This window comes from Tamandua tetradactyla, chromosome 14, assembly GCF_023851605.1.
Source record: "Tamandua tetradactyla isolate mTamTet1 chromosome 14, mTamTet1.pri, whole genome shotgun sequence".
Taxonomy (NCBI): domain Eukaryota; kingdom Metazoa; phylum Chordata; class Mammalia; order Pilosa; family Myrmecophagidae; genus Tamandua; species Tamandua tetradactyla.
The window spans coordinates 91,861,533-91,883,253 of NC_135340.1; the positions used below are offsets into that span (position 1 = coordinate 91,861,533).

The following is a 21,721-nucleotide window of genomic DNA, read 5'->3' on the forward strand; positions in this document are numbered from 1 at the left end:
GAACAACTTCATGCTAATATATATAGTATAATATGAACCAAATTCCTAAGAAAAAATGCAATTTACCAAAGCTTAGAGCAGAAAAAATTGATACTCTAAATAGTGTTATATCTATAAAATAAATTAAATAATTTAAATTTATTTTAAGTTTAATTTAAAACAAAGGAATCTTCAGACCCAGATGGCTTCACAGATGAATTCTTCCAACCAATTAAAAATGTATGGCACTTCCCCCCTACGTGGGATGTGACATCCAGGGGTGAGACTGATGGCATGGGAGAGGACTCCCAGGGATGACCTGGCCCTGGCACCATGGAATCAATAATGCCATCCTGACCAAAAGGGGGAAAAGAAGTGCAACTAATAAGTTATCAATAGCTGAGAGAGTACAAGTACAGTCAAAAGGCTACACTGGAGGTCACTCTTAACGCAAGCTTCAGTTAAACATTATTACCTATCATAACTTGCCAACCCCCAACCAAAATTACTCCAGCCAGTCCTAAAGAACACCTGGGGCAATAATAAGATTCCACAAAGGTTCCATGTACCAGGGTAACTTTCCAGAAACCTACAACCTCCAGATGGGTCAATGGACCAGATAACTCCTGAGATGCAGAGGGGCCAGCCTCTCTAGAATATCAACTAGTTCCATCCCCCTTTCCCATAATATTGATAGCCCCTTCCAACATGAAAAAGTTAGAATGGGCATAGCCCAAATACCCCTAAAGAGTGGGAGAGAGATCAAAGGTAATAGAAGAAGAGAAGGTAGGGTTTAACAAATGAATATGAGTGCTAAATCATTATATTGATATTTCTTTTTGTCTCAAGTACCATAGAGCAGCTAGAAGTAAAAACCTAAAATTGTAGAACTGTAACCCATACTAAACTCTGAAATCTGCTGTACAACTGATTGTTGCGATGTACTTTGAAATTTATTGTTTTTTGTATATATGTTATTTTTCGTAAACAAGAAATGCAAGCACAACCACAAACAAAATATTAGCAAATCAAATCCTTAAAAGAACAACATATTATAATTAAATTGGATTTATTCCAGGAATGCAAGGTATTTTTAACATTCAAAAAATTAATCAATTTGTGAGGCATGCAACTAGGTGAATGAATCTTAAGGTCAGTATGTTGAATGAAATGGCAGAAACAAGAAGACAAATATTATCATGCCTCATTCATATGGACTAACTATAATAAACAAACTCAGAAAATTGAAGCTGAGAGCAGGGCTATCAGGCTGGTGCCTACTGTAAAGGGTCCCAGACTGTAAGCTCTTACAGCAGTCACATATATTCTGGAGTTGTAGCAGATATTTCTAAGATACTGAGCTATTTGAGTATAAACTGGTTGTTCCCTGAGACTTCCAGTGTGTAGGTGACACCTAAGACTCTGAGTTAGAACACTGAAGCTACAGAGGTCAGCACTACCCCAACCAACAACTATTTACAAAGTTTTGTGATCAGACATCAACTAGAGATATGAATGGAGTTGATCTGGATAGGACTAGGTTAAACCAGAATACAGGGCAAAGGATAATATGGCCCATATTTTAAATTTTCAACCCCTGGTGAGACCAAAGGAAGGGACATTTATTTGGTGCAAAATTTATATTTTGGGTAATACATTCTCTAATTTAACTTGTATGGTCAGCTTACACGAACATCATAATTACGTGGAATCTTGAATAGGGCATTGGTTGGTACAGGTTAGTGTGATGCCGAGATATATCCCAGAGTAACATGAACAGAGAATAAAAACGTATTTGCAAAGTCCCCTTCGGGGAATGGGGAGAAAGGAGAAAATATTCAACTTCCCCATTTGGGGAATTCCTGACATTCTCGCAAGCAATTCAAAAGGCTGAGCCCTTGATCTTCGGGTTTGCCCCTATGGAACTTATTCCTGTAAAAAAAGCCTACTCCAGATAATATCTTTTGTTCCTCATATGTGGCCTCTCCTCTAAGCCAACTCGGCAGGTGAATCCATTGCCCTTCCCCCTACGTGGGGCATGACTCCCGGGGTGTAAATCTCCCTGGACCCCCAGGATGAGCCAGGACCTGGTATCATGGAATTGAGACAGCCTTCTTGACCAAAAGGGGGAAGAGAGAAATGAGACAAAATAAAGTTTCAGTGGCTGAGAGATTTCAAATAGTCACAAGGTTATCCTGGATGTTATTCTTATGCATTATATAGATATCCCTTTTTAGTTTATGGTGTATTGGAGTGGCTGGAGGGAAGTACCTGTAACTGTTGAACTGTATTCCAGTAGCTTTGATTCTTGAAGACACTTGTATAACTTCATAGCTGTTACATTGTGACTGTATGATTGTGAAAACCTTGTGTCTGATGTTCCTTTTATCCAGGGTATGGACAGATGAGTAAAAAAAATAAGGATAGAAATAAACAAATAATGGGGTGTAGATAAAGGGTAAAAAATTGGGTAGACTAGTCAATGTGAGGGAGGGGTAAGGGATGAGGAGTATGGGATATATGAGTGTTTTTGTTTTTCCTTTTATTTCTTCTGGAGTAATGCAAATGTTCTAAAAATGATCATGCTGATAAATACACAATTGTGTGATGCTATGAGCCACCACACAACATGTGTGGTTGTATGGCTATGAACACTTCTCAACAAAAATATTTTTTAATAAATCAGTCAATGTAATTCACCACATTATCAAGAATAAAATATAAAAATCCATATGACCATCTCAACAAATATTGAAAAAAATAATTTGATAAAATTCAACAATAATTCATGGGTGATGGGAGGGGATGACTCTTAGGAAACTGGGAATAAAGGGAAATTTCCATAATCAAATAGAGGGTATTCACACTCAAGAACAAACAAACAAGCAAACAAAACGACAGCACATATCATACTTATTGGCAAAGTAACACAACTTCCCCTTGAGATCAGGAGAGAGGCAGAGGTGCCAGCTGTCACTGCTTCTATTCAACATTGCACTAGAGCCCTAGCCAGTGGAAGAAAAAAAAATGTTTTTTAGAATTTGAAAGAAAGAAATAGAGCTATGATTATTCAAAACTAGCATGACTGTGTATCCTGAAAAACAAACCAAAAAAAGTCTATGGTCAAACCATTAGAATTAAAATGTATCCAGGTCTCTGGAAAGTAACATTCTATATAGTGTCAAAAGACTCTTAGAAAATAAAAAAATTTAAAGATACCTAGGAATAAGTCTTACAAAATATGTAAATGTCTCAATCAGAAAACTATAAACTGTAATGACAGAAGTCAAAGAGGACCTAAATAATGGGGGGACTATGTCATGTAAACAGATTGGGAGATTAAATATTGTAAAGATTATCAGCTTTCTTCAAGTTGCACTATGGATTCAATGCAATTCCAGTAAAATTCCAACTGAACAGCCAAGTTCAGTTTGAAGAATAAAGGGACAGGTCTCCAACGACCAGATATCAAAATAGCACAAAACCTGCCTATAAAGCCACAGAAATTACGACAGTGTCCTATTTGTACACGGATGGCGTTAATGGACCAGAATGGAGACTAGAAAGAGACTCCCAGGCGTGTGGTCGTTTGAGTCGTGGAAAGGCTAACACGGCTGTGTGGTGGGGAGCAGCAGGCTTTTCACAAACTGGTCCTGGGTCAGCTGGTCTCCCATAGAGGAAAAAAGCCCCACCCTCATGATATGTACAAATATATATATATTTTTTTCTTTAAAGACAAAATAAAAATAAAAATAAAATTGCTAAAAGAAGCATAGGAGAAAAAAATCTTATGATCTTGGGGTAGGCAAAAATTTCTCAAAAACGATCATTTGTGAATCTAGGACCAGTCTTGACTTGGGAGAAGTGTCTCCCTCCCCTCCTGCCACCGTGTTTGCCTCCCCTCCCTCCGCTGTCTCCCTCAGCATTTTCCCCTCCATATGACCTGCACACCCCCTTCTCTTCAGCCTCGCCTGTGCTCTCCAGGGAAGCACTGGGGATGCCCTCAGGCCATGTTACTGACCTTTATGGAGGGGTGGACAGGAGAGGCTCTCAGCTTGACCCCAGCTCACTCTGCTTGCTTTTTAGATTGTCACCGCCATTTAGTTGGAACCATTGTCACCCTACCCCCAGTTCCAGGACGTCCCATAAATAAGGGCATAAGTCACATTAATATTGTCCCCTCTGAAGAGATAAAAAGTAACCTAGAAGTCTCCGTATAGGATAGAATCCCCTACTACTCATCTCCTGCAAGGGATGCTTTACTAAGACATCTGAGCAGGCAAAGCCATAGGATGTGTGTGGGGGGGTGACAAGGAACAGGATTAATTATGCTTAGACCTGTCTTCTTCACCTGACTGCAAGTTCCCTAAGGGCAAGAGCAGCATAAGTTTGTTTATTTTTTCCCCAGAGGCTAGCTCAGGGCAGGTGCTTTATTAATGTCTGAACAATTAGAAAGAAAGGAATGTCGGAGAAAGGCAGTCAGCGTCTAGAGAGAAGAATCAGAGAAGAAAGGAAGACAGGGCAAGCTCTAGTCCCACCTGGCTGAGCTTCCTTCCCACTGGTTTCAACGAACTATTGAAAGGTCATTTTTAAAAATTCTCTTTCCTTTTGAAAAAAACCGATGAATGGCCAGACAGAGGGTCTAGAATAGCCAGTGAGTCCACGTTTCCTGCTCTTACAGTTCTAGGTTCGTTTTGTTTAGGGAGCCTGGCTTTGAGCATTTTTCCATTTGAATTTAGCCCCCAGGAGTGTGAAAGGCCCACTGGTACCTTCATGCACAAGACAGACTCGGACACTGGAGCTTCTGCACGTCTGTGCCCACCACACTGCCGGGCGGTAATGTGGTCAGCCCCGGTGATGCCAAATGCTAGGTGGCCAACTGTCCTTTTTTTTTTTTAGCTGGCTGTTTATATAACTTCCTCTTTTAAAAATTTCACATTAGGCGTTTCTAGAAAAGAGGCTGATGTCATGAGGTCTCATTCCAGATGTTGTTTTGAATTCAGCATATCCATGGCATTGCAGGAGGCCGAGGAGGCCGTCTGAGCTGGCTGAGTCACCCCTGGTGCCGGCTGCTCTGATGAGGGCAGGCGGGGAGGCAGGGCGGGAGCTCAGGGCAGGCACCAGACTGTCCCTTCAAGAAGGGAGAAGTGGGGGCTGGTTACCGCAGGCTCTGGGGCTCTTCTGAAAAGAAGTCACTTTTGACCTTGACCCGGCACCTCTGATGCTGGACCAGCTCAGACCACTAAAACCCTCACTTGCTCCGAACTTATTAAAGGATTGATAAAGACCACATCTCCTTTAAACAGGCAAAGGGCTCTTTGCTTTCTGGATGGACACTCCCCCTCTCTGCCATCCCAGCTCTTAGCATTGCCAGCTTCAAATTTGGCTCACATGTGCCCACCGTCCCTTGCTTCATTTGCCTCAGCAAACACAGCTCTCTTTCCTGCCCCCAAGCCCCGCAGTCCCCACTGTCTTGCCTTCTTCATTTTGGATGTCCATTGTTCACTCTGCTGTCAATGGCCACGTCCTCCAGGAAGCCCTCCCTGATGGAGTGGCATATCTCTCCTAAGAGCTCCTGTGGTTTTCCCTTACAGATGTGCTCCCATGCCTGACCACACCAGGAAAAAGAATGAACTGTTCTGTTCCTGCGGCCGTCACTAGCCTGTAAATACCACGAAAGTCACAACTTCTGTGTCAACACCTGGCACCCTGCCTAGCACACTGAGGGTACTCAGCAAATGACGCTGGATTCATTAATTACTTAATTACTCAATATCAGTGTCCCCATCCTAAAATAGAAATAATGGTAATATTTATCATGCAATTACTATGTGCACTACTGTTTTAGGTGACTTTTCTCAAGTAAATGCTTATAACTTCATCCTTATATCACCCCCATGAGATATATACTACTACTAACTATCGCCACTTACTAGGTGAGAAATTGAGGCAAAGAGGGGCAGAGTGAATGGTCCAGGATCACACAGCTGGAAAATCGGGAAGTTAGACTCAACCTCAGGCAGTCAGACGAATGCGCTCACACCTCTTACCCCTGTGCAACATTACCTCTCCAGGAAATAATGATGCTGCCAAGCCTACCTTCCTTCCAGGGTTTGGGGGCAGGGGGCCAATGAGAAAAGAAGCGTGAATATTTTTAAAATCAAAGTGCAGCGTGCATGTGAAGTACAAAGGATGAAGGAGGCGAGGTTTGTCTCTGACGCCTTCCTCATCCCCTGCCCTATGCATCCTGCCCCTGCCATCTAGCTTTCACCAGGTCTCCAGCCTCTTGCGCTGCACAGATGCGAGAACAGGGCCCAAGACACACTGGCCGGTGCACCGAGGTCCAAGCAAAAGCACTCCTGCTTTCCCAGCAACTTCTCTTTGCTTATGCAGTTCCCCCACCTGGATTTCTCTCCCAGTCACACATGCTTAGAAAAATCCTGCATCCTTCAGGGATCACCTCACCTTTTCCCCTAGTGTTTTCCACCTTAGAACATGGCTCCTTCTCCTTAGAACAAGTTTCTTGGGCCCCAAACTTGCAGTTGAACTTGCCTCTCCTCTCAGTCTTCCACACTGTGCATCTATTCAATAATCGAAACCTGCTGGCTCTGCCTTGAAGATAAATCCCTAACCTGACCCTCTCAGTCCACTACCCTCCTAGTCCAAGCTGCTCGTTTCTTGCCTGGGTTACTCCTAGCAGCCTAGCTGGCCTCACTGCACTGCACGCCTTTCTCTGCCCAGCAGCCAGAGTGTGCCTTTTAAAGCCCCAAAGTGGGTGGGCCACGGTGCCTCAGTGGCAGAGTTCTCGCCTGCCATGCTGGAGACCTGGGTTTGATCCCCAGTGCCTGCCCATGCAAAAAAATAAAAATATAAAATATAAAATTAAAAAAAACCAAAAGTGATAGTGTCATTCTCTTGCTCAAACTCCCATTACTCTTAAAATACAATTCCAAGTCCTTACCAGAGGACTTGCTCCGGCTCCTGGTCCCCACTTCATCTTACTGTTCTCCCCACGCTTTTCCAGCCTGCGCTCGTCCCCTTGATATTGCCCACGCACGCGCTTTCCTTCGTCTCCGCACGCACGCGCTGTTCCCTCTGCCTGGAATGCTCCCCGCAGATATCCACGGGGCTCACTGCACTGCTTCAGTCAGGTCCTTCACCAAAATGCCACTTCCTTAGAACAGCCTCTGTGACCCCTTCCGAAAAGAATACCCCACGCCACCATTCTCTGTCCCCTTACCTGCTTCACATTTCTCCACAGCGCTTTGCTCCCCGGTAGCATGTCTTATATAAAGTTGCTAATATCCACGCGTCCCGACTAGAATAAAAGCTGCATGAGGGCAAGAGCTGCATCTGCTCTGCTCACTCCCTGAAACGCTGGCTGCCAGACAGTGCTCTGCAAACGTCTACCGGAAGAAGGAAGGCTTCTCGCCCTCAGGAATGCACACCCTCATCCCCTTCAGTCTCCTACAGCTCTTTATTTATACTCCTTTTGGAGCACAGATTTTACTGTACTTTCAACACGTTTTCTGACGACAGGCACCGGATCCCCAGAGTGCCTGGCACAGGAGAGATGACGAGGAAATGCCTGTGCGATTACACAGACGCGATTCTAGATGTCTGCTGGATCCATTCTAGATGTCTGCTGGGGTCTAGAAATGATTTTTGATTTTGAATTTCCTTTATCTGGGCTCTAATTTGGATAAATTGACATTGCCATCGATAAATTTGATTCTTGGTTGGTGGATCGGGTACTTTTAAGACCATCCATGGCAAACTGCTGGAGCCCAGCCAAGCTCCCTCTAACCCGCTGGTTGCTGACCCCTTGGTCCATCCTGTGGTGAGCTCAGGACTCATCAGCGGGACTGGCATCATGGCCAGGGCAGCCGAGGCCGGGGGCTCCTTCAGGAAGCTGCTGGTGTCTGGAGATTGTTGAGTCGACCCTTCTACGGGGCCTGGCGTATTATATAATGTAACACGACAGAGGGCGGGCCACGGTGGCTCAGCAGGCGGACTTCTCGCCTGCCATGCCAGAGACCCGGGCTTGATTCCCGGTGCCTGCCCATGTAAAAAAAAAGTCATGTTACATGACATTCTTATCACATAATTATTATATTATTATTTTCCTCCTCATGGCAACAGATACAAGAATGAGCTGAAAAATTATTCTGGGCAAGTTGTGCAAAGGTCTTTGACCCCTTCCAGCATTCTCTGCATTTTTGCACAGAGAGAGACAGCATGTGCCAACCTACAAAGGCTCTGCATAAAATCCTGCTACTTAGGAAAATCTGCTGGCTTGCATTTTATCTAAATATATTTATAAGTGAACTGAGGTAGAAAAATGTATCTCAAAGAAGTTGAAAAAAAACATTTTATTTTGGAAAAAATGGTAAAATAAAGTTCTAAATGGTGGTTCCCCATCCCCACCTCCCAGTGTCTCTCCCTTGGAAGGGAATAAAATGGAAGCAGCCCAAGTATCCATGACAGATGAATGAATAAACAAAATATGATATACTCATATTTGTATAATGGAATAGAATTCAGCCATAAAAAGTTAGGAATTTCTGATACATGCTACATCATGGATGAACCTTGAAAACAGGCTGAGTAAAATAAAACAGACACAAAAGGACAAATATAGCATAATCCCACTTATGTGAAATATTTAGAATAAGCAAATTCATAAAGATAGAAAGTAGACTAGAGGCCGCCTGGGGCTGGAGAGAGGGAGGAATGGGGAGGGATGGCTTATAGGTACTCAGTTTCTGTTGTGGCAATGAAAAAGTTTGGTTTTTTTTTTTGTATGCTGTATGGCAGGGGTCACATTCCATTCTTTTTCCATGTGAGCATCCCCTTATTGCAGCACCATTTGTTGAATTTTTGTTTGGTGTTTTGTTTGTTTGCTTGCTTGTTTTGTTTTTGGAACACGCATGGGCCGGGAATTGAACCAGGGTCTCCCGCACGGCAGGCAGGAATTCTACCACTGAACCACCCTCGCACCCCCAAAGAAAAAGTTCTGATGACATATTGTGGTGATGGCAGCACAACATTGTAAAGGTAATTAATGCCACTAAAGTGTACACTTAAAAATGGTTAAAGTGGGAAATTTTGTATATATGCTACTATATAAGGATAAGAAAAAAAGGTTCTGGAATGCCCTCTGCTCTTAGCAGTCCATGTGCCAGGCAGGGCTTGTCCACAGGCTGTGGGAGAAATCTCTCAGGGTGGCCCATCACCAGCTGAGCTGCATTGGCTCCAAGGTTCAGAGCTGCTTGTAACCTTGAGAAGTGCCTTTGATAGGGAATAACATGAGACTAAAATCCTTTAATCAGTTTCTATAGCATGGTACTCTGCAATTTCCATCTCATTCTATGATAAAAAATTGAAATATGATCTAACAAAAGAAAATATTCGGAATTTTGGTAGATCCCAAGCACTTTCCTTTCCCCCCTTCCTTTCTGGCTCCACTTGCCACCACCTGTCTGTGGTATGCGCAGTGGTCGAGAACTTCTCAGGATATTGACTATTGCACCTGGCATTTCCCATCAGGGATCTAGGCTCAGTTAACCTCAGACTGAGAGAACATCTTGCTGACTCTCTCAAGCAAAAGTGTCAACTGAGCCTGACTTCTCACTGTGCTTGTTATAATTCCAGTGGGTGCTACCTCAACTTTTTCCTTGCTTTTGTTCAGCGGCAGGGCTCTGTAGCTTCCTGACTCTGGAATGAATGGATTCAAAGACTTAAATTTCACTGCCCCAGCAACCAGCCCCCTGGCTCCTCCGGCTCCCAAACCCTGAGCATACCTTCATAAAGAACATTCTTCTACAGTTCTTGCCTCGATCACTCCCAGCTGCTTGGAGGTGAGCAGCCTCAGAGGTCAGTGCCAGATCAGGAATATTGCTGCGTCCAGCCTCCGACGTGTCTGCCAGCTGCACAGATGAGTGGAAAATCCCCTCCTTGCCCCGGCCCAGGGAAATCTCAAAGGGATCAGGATATTTCTCATCAGGGCTAGAGCCGTCATCACTGGTCTTGGCATTACAAAGGATGAGGGACCGGGAGATGGACCGGAATTTTGTGGATTTTCTGCTCTTTGCAGAGCGGCTGTGGGGCTCCATCCTCAGAGAGGCAGTAACGCTGCCCTTTTTCCTTTCCTGGTCTCTGACCCTTGATTGGCGGGTGGAGAATGGATTGGGCTTAGCGGCCACTTCATGGGCTCCTGGAAGAAAGAGGAAACAAGGAGAAGCAATGTGACTTGCTGCTGACAAGTGGTGTCCTGGAACTGGGCCATGCGTGCCTGGCACCTGTGCACAAGGGCAGAAGGAGGAATTGTCTTTCTGTGTCAGTCGAGTTCCCTGCTCAGTGGGGTTCAGTTAATCCAGGCGGTTAACACCCCCTCCAGTCTGAAGGTCCTGGGGGTCTAGTCCTAGAGACGGCGAGTATTCAGACGGCAGTCCCAGAGACTCGTCCAGATGCTCAGTCTACAAACAGGGAACTGAGGCTCACAGAGCGAAGTGCAAACTCAGCACCACAAAGAGTTCCAGCAGAAGAGCACAGGAGAGATTTTAGAAATCATTAAGCTCTCTAGAGCTTTGGAGGGGGGTGGGGGAAGGGATGTGTTTAGCCTTGGAAGCCGTTCCTCAAATAAAAGTTTACAGACGACTCCAGCACACAAAGCAGCCCAAAATGGCAGGAGCAGGGGTGGGGAAGGGGCGGACAAGGCTCCATCTGCCTGGCCCCCATTTACCACCCCTTAGTGGCTCCCATAATATCTCCAAAGAAACCCCAGAACTCATGGAGCGCAGTCTGAAGACCTTGGTAAAAACTGATGTCCTCAACTTGAAGATGAGGAGCCCACGACTCAGGAAGACTGCGAGACCCACCCACCACTGCCCTGTGGTCCACGTGAGTGTAAAGAAAGGGGAAGTGCGTGGAGGGCCCACAATAGAGTTTAGCACGCAACAGGCACTTGGCAGGTATCCCAGCCAGGCCTGGGGTTCTACTCTGATAGATCAAAAACTGGCTTTTGACATCATCGGGACAACAGCATCACTCTCAGCCAGGCCCTGCCCAGCCCAGCCCAGCTTCACCGAGAGGCGCCTTCCATGGATTCGGTCTCCAGGAGGCAGGTGGTGAGAAGAGCTCCTGACGCTACATTGAAAGAAGCTCTGAGTCAAGCCCAAGCCACGGAACAAAACCTACTGCCAGAACTACAAGTTGTGGGAAGCTCTTGGCCCATCGGTGCTTCCATTTGTGCACATCCAGTATGAAGAAGGAAAACCAGAGCCCTTCCAACATTTCATTAGATAGAAAGCCTTTCACATATTTCTCCAAAAAAGAATTTCTTCTTACCAGAAGATGGTGTTCCCAACATCCAAGCCACACAAATACATTGTTTTCTGTATTAGTCATTCAGTTTTGCTAATTCATTCACCAATCATTTTCAACAACCAGTAAGGACGAATAAATTAATTGGAATAGGCATTGTTCTTGATGCTTTAGTTTGAATTAACTCACTGTTAGCCCATTTCATTAACCACCCTCTCTGCACTCTATATCCTTCCATCTCAAGTCATAGTGAAACTCAAATCACAGATGAATCCAACTCTACCAAGTCCTACGGCTGACCTCAGGCTACCAACCTGCGGAGACGCTCCCGCTCTGCACAGATCACTACCAGGGAACACTCGCGGCCACCCGCGGGGCCTCCAACACTGGTTAACAGTCATGCTGAGCTTACACACTTAGCTGATCACACATTCTCAGCACTGACTACTTCAAAATTACACTTTTCTAAAACCTAATTCCCTTTATCCTCATCATAAGCAGATAACGTCACCAACTTTCCACTATCAAATCTACAATATCACTTGCCATCCACACACATCTGTAAATATTGCTTGTAATGAAACATGAATGTACTCACCGTCCTACTGAGGCCAGGATATCCACCCACTCACTTCTGGTTCCCACCTCTCCTGTCTTTCAGGTTTAGTAGCAATAAGAATAATAATAGCTAATGCTTATTTAGCGGTTACAATCCACCAGGCACTGTTCTAAGTGCTTTACTATTTAATCATCACAAAATCTATTGTGAACTCCATATCTCTCTTCATTTTACAGAAGGGAGAACTGAGGCACAGAGAGGTTAGGTAACTTTCTCAAGAGCACACAGCTAGGACTGAGTGAATGCAGGAATTAAACAAGGTAGTCTGATTCTGAGCCCGCAGCCTAGATCAAGACTATGCTGCCATTATCACCCCTCTCTCCCTTAGCCTCAATAGATTTTTATCATTAGCCTGTAAATATAGTCAAATATTTTCTCACGTTAAAAAAACTATGTGTCAACTCCATATCCACTCGTTGTTACCTGTCTCTCTTTTTCTTTAATCTCCTTCAGATCTTTTTTCTTTTTATTTTGAAATGCTTTCAAATTTACAGGACAGTTGCAAAAATAAAATAAACCCCATACAGAGAACCCCAATATACCACCCACCCCAGATTCCCAGATCCACTAATTTGAACATTTTGCCACATTTACCATATCATCCATCCATCCACCTGTCTGTCCATCTGTGTATCTACTGATCTTCTGAAAATTCGAGAGCAGGTTGTACACATCATGTCCATGAACACACAGTGCTTCCATGTGCATCTTCTACATACAAGGCTCTTCACATGTGTGACCACCTTAAGCGCAGCTATTAAGTTCAAGAAATTTTATGGTGATATAAAACTTACACTCAACACTGCAAATTTTTATGGCCCAATACTGTCCTTTTTGAGCATTTCCCCCCTCCATTCTTAAATCCCATTCCAATATTATATATTGCATTTAATTGCCATTATCTCTTTAGTTTCTCTTTCAATTGTGGAAACACACACACAACACACACCTTCCCCGACCCCAGCCGCTCCCCAGCACACCATACAGAGGGGTAAATCACACTCACAGCGTCGCAGTGCCCTCACCACCATCCAGTACTGCAACTATCCCTTCACCCCAGACAGAGACCCTACACTCATGGGCCCCGACTCCACCCCGGAAACCTGCACTCTACTTTCTGCCTCTGTGAGCTTGCATATCCTTTGATGTCTTCTTTGTGGCTACCATGAGGCTTAAGGTTGATTTTGATACCCACTCAACAACTTCAATAGTACATATAAAACTATGTTCCTTTACCAGTCCTTCCCGCCTTTATGCACTGCTGGTCACACACTATATAATTCCACATTATGAGTCCTGAACCATTGACTTGTCATTACGTCTTGTGCATTTGCCTTTCAGATCCTGTAGAAAATAAAAAGTGGAGATATAGAACAAAAATTCAGTAGCACTGGTACTTATATTTACTTGTGTCATCATCTTCACTGGAGCTCTTCAGTCTATTAGTGTCCTTTTCTTTCAACCTGCAGAACTCTTTACCCATTTCTTTTTAACCCATTTCTTGTAGGGCTGACAGAGTGGTAACAAAGTCTCCCAGCTTTTGCTTATCTGGGAATGTCTTAAGCCCTTACGTATTTAGTTTTCTTTTTTTGTAAAAAATAACATATATACAAAAAAGCAGTAAATTCGAGGCACATTACAACAATTAATTATAGAACAGATTTCAGAGTTTGGTATGGGTTACAATTTCACAATTTTAGGTTTCTACTTCCAGCTGCTCTAAGATCCCGAAGACTAAAATAAATATCAATATAATGATTCAGCCATCATACTCATTTTTAAACCCTACCTTCTCTGTATAACTCCATCATCTCCTTTGATCTTTCTCCCATTCTTTAAGGGTATTTGTGCTATGACTATTCTAGATTTTTCATGTTGGACACGGCTGTCGATTATATGGGATATGGGGGGTAGAACTAGCTGATGTTCTGGAAAGGCTCCTCCCATTATTTGTTTATTTTTTATCCATAGTTTTACTCTGTGCATACCCTCGATATAATCAGACACAAGGTTTTAACAATCACACAGTCACATTGTAAAAGCTGTATCATTATACATTCATCTTCAAGAAACAAGGCTACGGGAACACAGCTCTACAGTTTCAGGTACTTCCCTCTAACCACTCCAATACACCATAAACTAAAAAGGGATATCTATATAATGCACAAGAATAGTCTCCAGGATAACCTCTCTTGACTCTATTTGAAATTTCTCAGCCACTGAAACTTTATTTTGTCTCACTTCTTTCTTGCCCCTTTTAGTCAAGAAGTTTCTCTCAATCCCTTGATGCCAGATCCTGGCTCATCCCTGGGAGTCAGGTCCCACGTTGCCAGGAAGATTTATACCCCTGGGAGTCATGTCCCATGTAGGGGGAAGGGCAGTGAGTTCACCTGCCAAGTTGGCTTAGAGAGAGAGGGGCCAATATTTGAGCAACAAAAGAGGCCCTCTGGGGGTGACCCTTAGGCATCCTTATCAGTAGGCTTAATTTCTCCTTTGCAGGAATAATTTTCATAGTGGCAAGCCCCAGGATTGAGGGCTCAGCCTATTGAACTGGTTGCCCCCACTGCTTGCAAGAATATCAGGAATTCTCCAAATGGGGAAACTGAATATTTCCTCCTTTCTCCCAAGTTCCCCTAGGGGACTTTCAAATACTTTTTTATTTTCTGTTCAAATTACCCTGGGATATATCTCAGCATCACACTAACCCATACCAACCAACAGGATCTCATACCCCATTCAAGATTCCGTGTAATCATGGTTTTCAAGGAAACTGACCACACAAGTTAAATTAGATAACGTGCTACCCAAAATATGCATTTTGCACCAAACAAACATTTCTTCCTTTGCACACAGGTTGAAGTTTGAAAATATGAGCCATATTTTCTTTTACCCAGTTTTCTGATTTTCTTTAATCCTATCCAGATCAGCTTCATTCATCTCTAGTTGAAATCTGATCACTTTTTCAACAGGTGCTGAATGGGGTAATGCTGACTTTCATAGCTTCAGTACTCTAACTCTGAGTCTCAGGTGTCACACAAATACCCAAAATTTCAGAGAATGACCAGGTTATACATAAAGAGCTAAGTAGCTCAGAAGTTAGAAATAACAGCTACAACTTCTGAATATATGTGACTGCTGTAGGAGCTCCCAATGTAGGACCCTTTACGATAGGCCTCTGAGTTTGTATATTCTAGCTAGTCCTTATGAGTGAGACATGATATCTGTTGTTTTGTTTATGACATTTCATTCAACATACAGCTCTTAAAGTTCATTCACCTAGTTCCATCCCTCACAACTTCATTCCTTCTTGCAGCCACTCAGTAGTCTACTGTACTTACACACCATGGTTCCTCCTTCCATTCCTCAGTCGTTGCACCCCTAGGCCACCTCCATCCATTGTGAATCACAAACACTGCCACCATAGACACCAGTCACCACTTAATCCCAATTGAGGGTCCCCTGTATGTGACATATTGCTTCTCTTCTGCAGCTTTCAGAATTCTCCTTATCTTGGCATGTGGCAGTTTGATTATAGTGTACGCAGCATGGGTCTACTTGGGTTTACCCTCTTTGGAGTTCATTGAGCCTCCTGGACGTGTATATGCATGGCTTTGTTAGATGTGGAAGTTTTCAGGCATTATATCTTTGAACATTCTCTCTGATCCTTTCTTTTCTCTCCTTCTGGCACTCCCACATGCATTTGTTGGTATGCTTACTTGATTGTGTTCCACAGGGTCCTCAGGGACTGGTCATTTTTCTTTACTCTGCTCCTCAGACCGGATGATCTCAATTGCCTTATCTTCAAGGAAATTAATCCTTTCTTCTGCCAGCTCTATTCTGCTATTGAACTCTCTAGGGAATTTTTAACATTTTTTACTGTGGTCTTCATTTCTATTTGGTTCCTTTTCATAATTTCTATCTTTCTATTGATATTTTCTTTGCATTCATCTACGTGTTCTCCTGATTTTCTTTAGATTTTTGTTGATGCTTTCCTTTAGCTCTTTCAGCATATTTAGGACCATTAAAAAAAAATCTTTATCTGAAATATCCAAGGTCTGATTCTCCTCATTCATGGTTTCTAATGGTTTAATGTTCTTTTTGTTTTGGTCATTGCTTCCTGTTTTCCATTTTGTTTTGTAATCTTTTGTAAAACCTGAACATTTTGATATTTCAGTGTGTTATCACTGGAATTTAGACTCTGAGGCATCTGTTCCTTAATCTCACAACCATCTAGCATTCAGATAAAGCTTTCCTTGAATGCCAGGAACTAACAAAGAAAGAAGGAGGTGCAAGAGGAGGAGGAGGAGGGGAGGAGAAAAGAAAGCTCTTTTTCCAGTCCTTGAAGGTTGGCCTGTACAAGTGTTCTATTCATGGCTTATCCATACAATGGCCCTGTAGAATAGCTCCAAACCAACATGCAGGGACCACCCTGATCCTTTCAGCATATGTATTTTGTCTTGGGCATGTCACACGGCCCTAGGAATTCCCATGTTCTCATGGTTCTGACTGTCCTTCTTCCTTAAGAAACAGTTTCCTTCTGGTCCGGGGTACTACACCGTATGTTCTACAGCCAGGAACCCCTTGCCCAGGCAGTCACTTGACTGCTCTCCGAAAGGGTTCTGTAGGAGAGCTCTATGAACTGCCTTCTACACACAAGGCAAGTTCTGGAAGGATAAGTCCCTCAGGCCACCACCAGGCAGACTGGGACAGACATATGTGCCCCCAGTATATGTGTGAGGGTTAATCTGCTTCCTCTGGAACTGGGAGCAGAGCTCTGTACTGGGAGCATGGCGGGCTCTGTGCTGAACCAGGGGAGAAGGCAGGGGAGGGGCCAGCCAGGGCACCAGGAGATCCTACCACTTTTAGGAAGCCTTTTTCTTGATTTAGAGCTAGTCCTAACTGTTTTCTTGAGCTTTAGAAAGATGTTTCTGCCAGTTCTTGCAGGTTGTTTTATAATTGTACTATTAATTTATAGTCCATGGTTTAACTTAGGGTTTACAGTTTAAGTTGTGCAGTCCCATGGATTTTTTAAAAAACCTTTATTGTAGTAACATATATATGACCTAAAATTTCACCTTTTAAACACATTCAAATACATAATTCCGAGCTGTTAATTATGTTCACTGTATTGTACTACCATCGCCATCATCCATTACCAAAACATTTCCAACATCCCAAATAGAAACTCTGTATATTTTAAGCCTTGACTTCCCATTTCCTAACCCCACCCTGCCCCCTAGTTAGTCTATATTCTAGATTCTGACTCTATGAGTTTTCTTAATCTCATTGTTTCAAATCAGTGAGATCATACAACATTTGCCCTTTTCTGTCTGGCTCATTTCACTCAACATGATGTCTTCAAGGTCCATCCATGTCGTTGTAGGTTTCTGGACTTCATTCCTTTTTATGGCTGAATAATACTGCATTGTGTGCACGTGGTGCGTGTATATGCGCATATGTATATATGCATATGTATATATGTATATACCACAATTTATTTATCCATTCATCCGCTGATGGACATTTGGGTTGCTTCCATCTTTTGACAATTATGAATAATGCCGATATGAACACTGGTGTATAAATACCTGTTCAAGTTCCTGCTTTCAATTCTTTTAGCTATGTATCTAGTACTGGTATCGTCAGGTTATGTGGTATTTCCATATTTAAGTTTCTGAGGAAGTGCCAAGCTGTCTTCCATAGCAGGTGCACCAATTTGCATTCCCACCAGCAAGGAGTGTTCTTTTTTCTCCACATCCTTTCCAACACTTGTAATTTTTTTATAATAGTAGCCATTCTAGTAAGTGTAAAATGATATCTCATTATGGTTTTGATTTGCATTTCCCTAATGGCTAATGATGTTAAACATCTTTTAATGTATTTTTTTTTTTGGTCATTTGTATATCTTCTTTGGAGAAATGATTATTATTTTGCCCATTTTTAAACTGGGTTGCTTGTTTTTTATAGTTGAGTTGAAGGATTTCAGTATAAATTCTGGATGTAAACCCCTATCGGGTATGTGGTTTCAAATATTATCTTCCATTGTATGGACTGTGCTACTTTCATGATAAAGTCCTTCAAGGAACAAAAGTTTAAATTTTTTAAACCTCGATGAGGTCCAATTTTTCTGCTTGTGTTTTGGGTATAAAGTCTAATAAATCATTGCCTAACACAAAGTCCTGAAGATACTTCCCTAAGTTTCCTTCCAGGAGTTTTATAGTTCTGGCTCTTATATTTAGGTCTTTGATTCATTTGGAGTTGATTTTGGTAGATGATGTGAGGTAAGGGTCCACCTTCATTCTTTGACAAATGGACATCCAGTCTTTCTAGCACCATTTGTTGAAGAGACTATTCTTTCCTAATTGATTGGTCTTTGCCCCCTTGTCAAAAAGTAGTTGGCCATAAATGTGAGGGTTGATTTCTGAGCTCTCCATTCTATTGCATTGGTCTATGTATCTGTCCTTATGTCAGTACAGTGCTGTTTTGATTACCGTGGCTTTGTAACAAGTTTTAAGATCAGAAAGCATGTGTCCTCCAACTTTGTTCTTCTTTTTCAAGATGGCTTTGGCTACATGGGGCCCTTTATCTTTCCAAATAAATTTGATTATTGGCTTTTCCATTTTCTGCAAAGAAGGTTGCTGGCATTTTTATTGGGATCGTGTTGATAGAAGTGATAGCGTAGTAATATTTAGTCTTCCAATCCATGAGCACAGAATATCCTTCCATTTATTTAGGTCATCTTTGATTTTTCATAGCAATGTTCTGTAGTTTTCTGTGCAGTTTATTATAGTTTTACATCCTTGGTTAAATTTATTCCTATAGAGTTGATTCTGTTAGTTGCTATGGTAAATGGAATTTTTTCCTTGATTTTTACTGACGATTACTCATCGCTTATGTTTCCAAACATACTGATTTGTGGGTGTTCTCTTGTACCCCACCACTTTACTGAATTCATTTATTAGCTCTATGGGCTATGTTGTGTATCTTCAGCATTTTCTTTATACAGGACCATGCCATCTGCAAATAGGGAAAGTTTAACTTCTTCCTTTCAGTTCTGCATGCCTCCTTCATACTTTGGCACTACATGTTCTATGCCTTGTTCCTTCTCTCCTCGAGTTCACCTCCCCTGTGAACCTCAATCTACAGAGTCTGCTTTCTTCCCCCTGAAGCCACTGGAGCTATTTATTTGTCCTGCATTATTGCGGCACCAACGTCATTAACCCAAAGTCCAGGGGGGCATGGTCTATTTGGTTAAAACCTGTTTCATTTTGAGATGAATTGTCAATATATTGATGCTCAGTTCTCTGTCTGAGGAAGTCATAAAGTTCAAGCTTTTAGAAGTTATTTCTTTCTCATCTCTCCATGACCACTTGCCAAACTCTTGCCAGATTTTCTCTGTGCCTAGTGGAATATTCAACTGGGCTCATCCTGACATCATCCAGATGGCACCTTTCAATTGTTCACTTTTCTGCCACCATCCCCCAGAACACGATTTCCTTTGCATTCTGTCCATTCAACTTCCCAGGACTGGTAACTCTAAATGCCGACTTTATTATAAATATTAATATTTCCAAACCTCTTTTCATTTTGATCACCCTCATCAGGAGTCTCCATAGTTCAGCTGAGACTCATGAAGAAGTTATGTGTGGGCACATGTGTATGCATATGTGAGTGGGTGTGCATGTGTGTTCATGTATGTGCATATGTGGTGGACGTGCATGTGTGTGCATGTGTGAGTGTGTGTGCATGTGTGTGCGTGCATGTGCATGTGTGTGCGTGGGTGTGCGTGGGTGGTGGTGTGCATATATATGTGTGTATGTGCATGTATGTGCATGTGTGAGTGGGTGTGCATGTGTGGTGGTGTGCATCTATATGGGTGCATGTGTGTGTATCTGTGAGTGGGTATGCATGGATGTGCATGTGTGGTGGTGTGCATGTATATAGGTGCACGTGTGTGCATGTGTGAGTGGGTATGCATGTGTGTGCATGTGTGGTGGTGTGCATGTATATGGGTGCATGTGTGTGTATCTGTGAGTGGGTGTGCATGGATGTGCATGTGTGGTGGTGTGCATGTATTCGGGTGCATGTGCATGTGTGTGTATGTTGTGTATGTGTGTGCATGTGCTGGTTTCAGCCAGCACTGGTCTGTTGGACACCTGAAAAATTGAGAATCATAGTTTTATATTGAAATCCCTCTAGACTTTTGCTGATGCTAAACTGGGAGTATATAAACCTGCAGGTGCTGAGGGCCACCCTGTGGAGAGGGCTGCCTGAGGGTGAATCCAACACAGAGGATAGAGAACTCAAAGAGGTGGAGAGAAAGAAGAGACAAAGGGAGGTGGAAAGAGAGAGAAAGTGAGAGCAACTCTGTCCAGATGACATCATGAGAGTGCCCGGATCCAACCAGCCTAAAGCCACATCTATCTTTGCAGTTATGTAAACCAATTGGTTTAAAAACCTTCTCCTGGAATAGTGGCACTTTTCTCTGATGCTGCTGGCACATAGCGTGGAAAACAGTGAGATCCAAGAACCAAGAGGCTTTTCAAACACTTTACCTCACCCCTCAGCCTAGGAGAGGAGCCAGGCACACCCAACCCCACCCCAAGTCCCAAACCACCCCTGCTGTCCCCCGTGGCCGGCTCTGCTGTAACCACTCGGGCATTCCTGGTTCTCTGAGCAACGCCAGGGTCAGGATGGGTTCTTGGAATGCAAACCCAATTCCCACTCTCCCTGCAGCCTCTCCCGACCCACCATAACTGGCACAACAATGCTGAGGTTACTCACTGGGCTTTTTCCAGGAGACAAGCATTTAGGGTCTTTCAGAGCCAGGTGCAAGGCTGTGGGCTTCACTTGGCGGTGGAAGAGTTGAGTGCATGTAGGGTTGGGGAGAGCAGAAGGATCAAATTCCTTCGTGGAAACTGTATTGATCTCGGGGGACCATTTGCAGGAGACTCTCCCATAAGTACGGCCCATTTTTTTTAAATAAGCATCTCCTGGGGGACCTACCACTTCTGTGGACGGGGCTGTCCCGTGGGGATGCCATGAAACTGTTGACTCCCTGCGGGGAAGGTGTTAACCCTTAGGCCAAGAGCAAAGACAGTTTTCAAAACCATGCTTGTCGTTACGGAAAAATGTTAAAAAGAATGGGGACAATTGCACAACGGCTGTAGTGGTGAAGCCAGAATTGGACTTCTGTGGAAGGCTGTTTTCCCCCCAGGCCTGGCACAGGGAGGGAAAGAAGGAGAAGAGAGAGAATAATTGAAAACACAGCACTGTGCTCACATGGTTCAGCTTAGCCTCGATGATTATGCTCAGGACATCGGCACCAGCCATTGTTCCTAATGGAACCAAATGTCAGCAGAGCTCGGGGCCAGCCTGTGCCATTTCCCCATTCCAGCTGCCTTGGAAAGGTCGTAACTAAATACGCTTTCTCTTATTTTGCCCCAGGCTCCATGAGCACTTGGCAAATTCTTGCCAGATGTTCTCTGTGCCTAGTGGAATACTGAACTGGGCTCATCCTCCCCGGACCTGCCTTCTGGGTCTCCTCCAGAAGCTTCCCAGGGAAGCACAGCAAAGGCTCCAGGCACGGCTCAGCTAATGATGTCAGCTGCTTTTACTTCCACACAGAAAAATCCAAAGGATCTACTTTTCCCCAGGAAACTGCTCTGCTCCAAACCCCCGCAAAGCATAATATTTGCTTTTTAGATACATCTTACACAGAATTTTACAACTGGGAGCTGTCTTCCCTTTATACATGAAGAGACTGTGCCCCAAAGAGAGATAAAACCTGACTCACCA

The 21,721-nt window shown here is 43.4% G+C and overlaps 1 protein-coding gene across 6 annotated transcripts in view; it reads right to left on the reverse strand.

The window, feature by feature from the left end:
• Window positions 1-21,721, reverse strand: part of IL16 (interleukin 16) — a 130,707-nt gene that overhangs the window by 89,637 nt on the left and 19,349 nt on the right. For 4 of the 6 annotated variants that reach the window (XM_077128498.1, XM_077128499.1, XM_077128497.1 and 1 more), the window contains exon 2: window positions 9,783-10,195. The exons of the other annotated variants lie outside the window; for them this stretch is intronic. In XM_077128498.1, the coding sequence (XP_076984613.1) occupies window positions 9,783-10,195 (413 nt within the window). The remainder of the gene's footprint in view (window positions 1-9,782; window positions 10,196-21,721) is intronic. 6 annotated transcript variants of the gene reach the window in all.